Genomic DNA, 7841 nt, shown 5'->3' on the forward strand with positions numbered 1-7841 from the left:
CAGTGTTTCAGCAGTGTGATTGGGACTTGTAGGTGCTCTGACACAAAGCCTGACTTGTGGCTTTTCAAGTGGGCTGGTCCATCCAGTTACATCTGCAAGGGAATCCCAGTGGTGGAGGGATACCCCTCTGGAGGGATCTGGGAATTCCTGAGCAAATGCAGGGCACGGGATGGAGCAGCCCCACATTTTGGGGCAGGCTGGGAGCAGCTCTGCAGGCAGGGACTGTGGTGTCTGCGTTCAGCAAACTGCAGGGGCCAGCCTTCCCCCATCCTGGGGAGCCCTGCCAGTCAGCCACTGACCCCATGGAAGTATCCCCAAGGGAAAAGGCTTGCTAGCCTGCAGCGTCCATCATGCCCAATGTTTTCAGCAGAGTGACAGCAAATTCACAGGTCAGTGCTGCCTTCGGGGCTCTCTGTGGGAAAGAGATGTGCTGCACACGTGGGCTGTAGGTCCTGAGAGATTCTCTGAGCTCCAGGCAGCATCTTTCCCTTCAGGAAGCGCTGGGGGTGTGCCATTTTCTACACAGCTCCCGTGGGCTGCCCAGCTTCCAGGACATGTCTGTCTTCAGGGCTGTGTTGAGATGACAGGAAAGCTGGGCATGATGAATCTCTTTCGTGTCATTTCTTCCTGTTGTGCAGGGAAGGTGCACATTGCTGCAATTCAGCAGCCACCCCTCCCTGTGTCACTGTCCCTGTGTCACTGTCCCCTGCTGCGGCCCAGTGCCAAGCAGGGACACTCCTTCACCTGCTCAGCTGCCTAACTCGGGGTCACACCATGAGGGCACCAAAGTTCCAGCTCTGTTTTCTGTGGGTTCATCCCTGACCCTCTGGTGGGGGGTCCCTTCCATCTGCCCAGCCCTGCCCCGATGGGCACGGCCATGCCAGCAGCACCCGGCTGCCATCCCCCAGCGCTGGCTTCCAGCACGGCTGGGCTGATGCTGTGGGGGAGACAAGCAGGGTGGGGACAGAAGGACACGGAGGGGGACCAGTGCAGACTGGTGTGAACTGGTGCATGGCAGGCAAGGGGAAAGCAAAGGGCAAAGCAAGGCAGAAGGAATGAGAGTGGGGCCGTGCCAAGCCATGGGCTGTAACTGTGATGGCCACAAGGCACAGGGATGTGAGGGGACAGGTGGGTGCACAGGGCCTGGGCACAGCTGGGTGCAGGAGGAACAGACACAGCTCATTCCAAGGCCCAAGGTGGGGCTGCAGATCCCTGCCTTTGTAAACACATCCAAGCAGAAAGGCATCTTTGTGTTCCAATGTCACTTTCAGGGGCGTTAATAGAACCTGGGCACCCCCACACACACCCCATGATGATGGGAAACCAGTTTCAACAGGTGGATGTTGAACTTCAGAGCCATGTGCCATTGTCCCAGGTGGCTTTGAGTTCCCTCCCTGCTCTGAAAAGGGATTTCTCTTTTCACCTCTGTTGCAACTGGTTCCCTGTTGTCACCGCAATACAAGCAAAACAAGTCAGGCTGGTTGCAGCGAAGAAAAAAAGCCCCACAAATGTTTTCCTTAGTTTGCAATTAAAAAGCTTCAAACCAAACCCATGGTCACAGGTCAAAAGTTTCCTTAGATATGGAGCAACAGAGGGGCCTCTAAGTCAACTTTTATTTCCCTCTTGTGCTCTAGTCCTTGTTGTTATCCAGGAACTTCAGACTTAAAATGGAAACATTTTTTGCTCCACAAGCTGGAAGAGATGATTTGGCACCACTGTTCTTTAGGCACCTCTAACATGTTGAAAACATCCCTTCCTGGGTCTAAACCCCATTTCAATTAATTCAATGTCATGGTTTAACCCCAGCTGGCAACTGAGTTCCACACAGCCACTCACTCAACCCCCGTGGTGGCACTGCCCTGTCAGGGTGCAGAGCTCCTGGGGCTGTGCCTGGGTGCAGCAAAGGGAAAAAGAGCAGCAAGGACTCACCCGTTCTCCAAATCACAGCAAACCCGTCTTTATTAGTGACACCATGGCAGTGTGTGAGCGAGCAGCCATTCACCAAAAGCAGGAGTTGATTGCCTCTGCTTATTGAGGATTTGATTCTGATCACCCAAAGAGTTCTCCTACAGCCTACTGGGCCCCTTCCAGGTTGTGCTTTGTAGGGGGATCAAAGGCAGTGGTAATTCCTGGTCGTGCCTCACAATTCAGCAGCACCCTTCAGGAGCTGCAAGGATCCACGTTGCTCCTGAGCCGAGTTAAATATTGTCCCCATTTGCTCATCACAAGTCAGAGAAGGCATTTTCAGAAACTGCATGAAAATATTAATTTGTGCAGCAGCTTTAGGGGGGGAACAGATGTAAATGGGCACGCAGCAATTAAAATGACACCGTTTCACACTTGTGCTCCTCGGTGCTTGTTGGTCACTTTTCCCCTGATACCAGTAACAACCCTGGACACATAAAGGTGCAGTCCAAAGATATTTTAGCCCTTTGAACCCAACTATATAATGTTTTTAAAACTGGATGGCTTTTTTTTTTTTTTTTTTTTATTTTGGCCCCAGCATCAAACTGTTCCCAGCCTGTAAGATATTGAAGGGAAACAGATTGTGCCATATTCCTTTCTCTGGCAGGCTCCTTGGTGTCTTCATCACCAAGATCCCACATAAAAAGCTGCTTGCTTATAGGCTATACATTAAAAAACTAAACCCAAACCCAGCCTGGAGATGGCAGTCATTGTTCCTGGGGTTGTTCAGGATGATTTCCACCTCAGGAGCGAGAACACCTTGTGGATCACGTAAACCAGGGTGGCCACGAATGCAAATACCTGTGATGGAAAGACAGACCAGCCAGTCAATTTTCTCCAGCACGGAGCACACGCCTTGTGATGTGCCACAGACCTTCCGTGCATGGTGAGGCAGTGACTGGTTTCTCTCCCCCCTCCCCAAACTGTTGGTGCAAATAAGGATTTGCACTTGAGGCCACTCCAGAGCCACGGTTCCTTGCCCTCCTGCCAGGCACTCACCACAGCAGCTATGTTCTCCCTGTACTTCTGTCCCGGGAGCAGCACTCCAAGGGCGTAGGTCATGTAGGCTTCCAGCACGGCAGCGCTGAGGTAGAACAGCGCTGCTGTCCCCTGGCAGATGACATCCTAAGGAACAAGGATCACACAGTCACCTCCAAGGGGGTCACACTGCCCTTGCAGCCATCCCCAGCCTGCAGTTTGGAGTGCACCCCGCTCTGCAGGGCACAGCCAGGCAGGGGAGGCTTTTCCACAGGCACGTACCAAGGTGACCCAGCAGCCACCGCCGCCGTGAGCCCCGCAGAGGTAGAGGCACAGGAGGGAGATGGACATGACGAAGCAAAACACGGAGACAAACATCACCCAGCCTTGCAGCATGGGGTCTGGGACCTCCGAGGATGCCACCAGGATCCACACAAGGCCCCCAAAGATCTGCAAGTCAAAGTGGGGGACAGGGTGAGTGTGGGATAAAATGACTTGTCCAGAGCAGGGCCAAAAGTCATGCACACCTCTGGCACTGCACATGGAAACAGCCCATGAGTTCCTCACAGCCTCCATTGGAAACTGGGAATTTCACTGCGAGCATCTGCCACTGATCCTGACCCAAAAAAGTCCCTCACTGTTTCCCTGCCTCCTGGTGCCACTGCCACTCACACCCTCCCTACACCAGTATGCTCAGGAGGCTGGTCCACACCCTTCTGAGGGCTGGCTTTGATGAACAGGGAGGCTGATTTTGGACAGGTGTGTTTGCTTCACACGCAGCGTGTCAGACCCCGCTCACCTGCACAAACAGCACAGACACCTGCCCTCACAAAGGCCACATGAAAATACCACTCTGAGAGAACAAGCTGAGGATAGGTTTGACTCTGGGTAGGGGAAAGGTGCCTGAGGCTCCCACCTTCTGCTTGGGAAAGGAAGTTGGTATTGCTGCTCCAGCTCTTTGGGTCATCCTTCATTGGTTACACCAGAGCCTGGTCCCAGCTGCTGGTGTGGGAGCAGGTGGGACCTTCTCAGCCAGCCTTGGGAGCACGAGTGGTGCCTTTGCACTGAAGTGTTCTCAGTAGGTTTTCTGTGCCACACATCAGCTCCACAGCTGAACCCACACTGTGTGGAACAGTGCTGCTGTGGGCACCTCTCCCTCACCACTGGCCAGTCTGGGACTCAGATAAATGTCCAGAGGCAGGAGAGCCTTGCTGACTCTAAGGTCATTCTGATCCTTGTGTCCCTGTCAGCATAAAAGTGCCAGCTCATACTCATTTCCATTTCCATGGCACTTCCATTTCCTTCCAGTCTCTGATTTATGATAACTTAGAAAGTGTTACATCATTTGTGTCACCCCACAGCTGCAGGAAAGCTGGTTGGTGCCATTATGCAAATTGACACGTTATACCAATTATGTGTTTGAGATGTGGCAAAGACCTGAGTGAAAATGGTTCTTCCAAAGTGCTGCTGTTCTGGTCCCTCTTGTAACAACCAAAGGCTGACACTTGGTAGGACACTAATCCAGTCCTTTTAATCATGTGCTGACAAAATGAGTGTATCGCAGCTAAAGATCCTGCGGGAAAACGTAATGGCTGCTCCAAAATCAAGCACCAATTATGGTGAGATATGAGGCTGGGGAAAGAAGTACCACAGCTCACTTCCTACCACTCACCATCTCCCCTTCCTGCAGGCTGTGGTTACTCACTCAGAAAAGTCTGTTTGACGTGGTTTGATTATTGACTTTGGTTTTATCATGAAGACTCATAAAAAGGAAGGAAGGATTGAGAGGCTTTCAATAACTCACAGCAGGATATGGACAGATGTCTAAGAAAAAAATTCATCTTTTAAATAGCTTTTACAAAGCAAACATACCTGCTTTCAGCTCATTTCAGCTTTTCCACATAGGTCTGGGTACCCATATGTGCAGAAAGTTCTTCAAATTAAATAGATTACAAGAACTAAACTGAGACTCACAGATTAGAAATGGTGGCTCTTAATCAGTCCATGCAAATGAGGCAATCATCTGAGCTGCAGGTAGGATCTTCTGAAAATTTCACAACTATCTTAGCATTTGAAATGCCAATTTTGTTTTGTTTTGTTACCCTCTTGGCCCATGGCAGGCAACCTGAGATTCCACTAAGGAATGAGAAACTCTTTATCCCTCTGAATGGTGTGTTTCGAGGCAGCCACCGCCTTTGTACACGGGCAGAGGTCACACAGCTGCACAGCCCAGAGTCTTCCTGGAGAAGAAATCCAGTCATGCAGCATTCCTCCTTCCTGGGTGGTTCTTGGGCCTTCAGGATGCATATTTCCAGGTCTTACCCAAACCAAAGGATAGGGTGCTCATTTCAGCCAGCTGCCCTGCCAAATCCCCTGGAGACAGGGATTACAAACAAACAATTCAAGGGGAATAAGGTCGCTGAGGCCAGCAGCAGGCTCAGCACCAGGACTAACACAACTCAGTGGCAGGGGTGGCTGGCAAGTGTCTGCCACAGGGACTTGACATCCTCCTTCATGTATCTGCAGGAAACCTGGACCTTGCTGTCAGGAGAGCACAACTGGGGAGGCTGAAGCAAAGCCTTTCTCTTTATCCTCTTTGCTACATTTTTATCACCAGCAAATGCTGCCCATCCCAGGAGTGTGGACCAAGCTGGGGGACAGGAAAGGATTTGGTGCCAGATGACAAAGCTAAAGTTTTTAGCATGAAATGATCAGAATGTCATGCTACAATAATCAGCCAGAGCTTTCAGTGCTGGACCAATGCACTCAGAATTTGGAAAAAAACCTCCCAAACTCCTCCCTTGTGTGGGACAGAGGACACAAGGAAAAGGTTCAAGTTGAGACTTTTTATCTAATAACCTGTGCTCAGAGTAAATGCTTTTAACCACATTGCCAAAGCCATTGAGATTATGATCTCACTCTGCTCAATGAAGTTACAATGTGGAATGAAGTTACAAGGTGTTTGCTCACCCTTTGCTCCCCCAGACGCCCAGGTCCAGCAGCTCGGCACCTGCAGCTCGGGAATGCTGCAATGGAGCAGTGCAACCTCGGCTGGCCGGGTTCTTTGCTGCTGCAAACAATTCCCTCAGCTCGTCCCAAAGCCCCTGCTCCAAGCGAGCAGCCATCCTCTAAAATCCGCTAAAATCACCTTTCCGGTTAATTAACCGGCCCAATTTGGCAACCTACTTTAAACCCACCAGCAACCCCTGCCGTTTTTCAGGCAGGAAATCACAACTTTTTTCAAAGGCACCAGACAAATCTAAAGGACTTTTAGACTAAAGGAGAGCTTCAGAGCCTCACGCCCTGTGGTTTTCTCCGAGGGTGAGCTGCCCCCAGCCCCTGTGGCCCTGGTCTGGCGCTGGTCCTGAGCCACGTGTTTGGGGACAAGTGTCACCCCCGGACACCTGCAGCATAACCCGTGCTGAGTGCCCACCCAGCAGCCACAGCCCTCCCCCAGGGAGAAGTCAGCACTCACGATTTCAGGGATGAAGAGCACATCTGGGAAGGTCGTCAGCACCGCCAGGCCGCTGGGCAAAGTGCTGGTGGAGGTTGAGGAGGACATTGGAAGCTTCTGGCAGGGCGATATCGGCCACTCCGCTCCTCACTGCTGAATGCAGCCTCGTTACCTCTCCCTCTCTCTCTCTTCCTCCTGTCCTCCCCTTACCTGCTCTCTTTTCTTCCTCCTTTTCCCTCCTTCCTGCCCTGGTTTCTTTCCTCCCTGCTTCCTGCTGACAGATGAAGACAGCTGTGAGTGGCACAGGTGTGGCCAAACCCTCTTTCCTGGAGTCACATGGGAGCTGTTGGGAGATGCAGGGGCAGCCCCGGGGCAGAGTCCGGCTGTCCCCGCACGGGCTGAGCGTGCCAGGCGGGTCCCTGGACGGGCCCGAGTGGCACCGGGGTGACAGCTGAGGACAGCAGGGGACACCTGTGCCCATCCACCTGGACAGCCTGGTTTTTATTGGCCCAGTGAGCCAGCGTGGCCCCCGTACACCCAGGCGGTCACAGCAGAGGACAGGACAGGTGACAGTGGGGCCTGGAACCGTCCCACAGACATCCAGGGGTGAGGGCAATCAAAATGCAGGGCAAAACACCTCCACCATCGCAGGAGGAGATTGGAAATTCCAGGGTAACACAAATGACCTAAAATGATGAGACTTCCCAAGCAGTTGCACTTTTTAAATTTTTCTTTTTTGCCTGAAGTCCATGGGAGCAACTAATTCCCCTTTTCCTTCATATGGAATATTTTCTCCCTCTTAAAACACTTGGGCGCACAGCAAAAACCACAGAACTCCAGAAGCTGAGGCCAAAAAGTGCAAAGAAAGGACTTTGTTTGAGAAAGGAAGACAACTATCCCTTGGAGAAAGCAGTGAAGCAGATGAGTGGAGGAGGCTGCAACATCAGAAAAATTGGGCAAATGCTTTTAATAAGCAGATTTAGTGAGGGTTACATGGCAGAGCAAGCACAGAACCACGGGGCTGGTGGGGCAGTGAAGGGGTGGGATGGATGCCTCTTACCCAGACCTTGGGCTCAATAATTTCCAGACTGTTGAAGCAAGAACATCTAAGTAGATAATGCCATCTTCTTTTCTTGAAGGCCTTTTCTCACTTAAATGCAAAGTCTGTGCTGACCTTCAAGACTTCCTCAAAGGTGGGAGAGCACTTTTGCTGCGCCCACCCAATTTCCTACTTCTCTAGTGAGATTCCATTTGCCCTAAGATGACACACAATGGATGAAAACTTGGATAGGAGGCAGACCTAGAAACCAGTCAGCAAAGAGAGAGAGAACTGGAAGCAGTGGGAATGCAGGCATTGGAGCTGGAGACACAGCTCCAGAGGGGACTCACTGTCTCTCTAAGGGACAGAGATGAAGCTCTCCTGTTCCTGGGACGACAGGACTGG

General features: G+C 51.6%; 1 protein-coding gene across 1 annotated transcript; it reads right to left on the bottom strand.

Annotated features, from left to right (window-relative positions):
• Positions 1-1941: 1941 nt before the first annotated feature.
• Positions 1942-7060, bottom strand: MAL (mal, T cell differentiation protein). The gene is made up of 4 exons (XM_058834950.1): positions 6419-7060; positions 3226-3393; positions 2965-3090; positions 1942-2766 (listed from the first exon to the last, which is right to left on the bottom strand). Exons 1-4 carry the CDS (start codon positions 6503-6505, stop codon positions 2692-2694), a joined length of 456 nt encoding a protein of 151 aa, XP_058690933.1. The 5' UTR covers positions 6506-7060; the 3' UTR covers positions 1942-2691.
• Between the last annotated feature and the right edge of the window lie 781 nt (positions 7061-7841).

The sequence above is a fragment of the Poecile atricapillus genome, chromosome 3, assembly GCF_030490865.1.
Source record: "Poecile atricapillus isolate bPoeAtr1 chromosome 3, bPoeAtr1.hap1, whole genome shotgun sequence".
Taxonomy (NCBI): Eukaryota; Metazoa; Chordata; class Aves; order Passeriformes; family Paridae; genus Poecile; species Poecile atricapillus.

What these genes read in the sequence shown, in the direction of transcription:
- MAL (XM_058834950.1), bottom strand. Translation starts at nt 6,505, where the DNA reads ATGTCCTCCTCAACCTCCACCAGCACTTTGCCCAGCGGCCTGGCGGTG. An exon ending in GTGGCTGCTGGGTCACCTTG is followed by an intron (nt 3,091 to 3,225) that starts GTACGTGCCTGT and finishes CTTGTTCCTTAG; the next exon opens with GATGTCATCTGCCAGGGGAC. An exon ending in GGGAGAACATAGCTGCTGTG is followed by an intron (nt 2,767 to 2,964) that starts GTGAGTGCCTGG and finishes TTTCCATCACAG; the next exon opens with GTATTTGCATTCGTGGCCAC.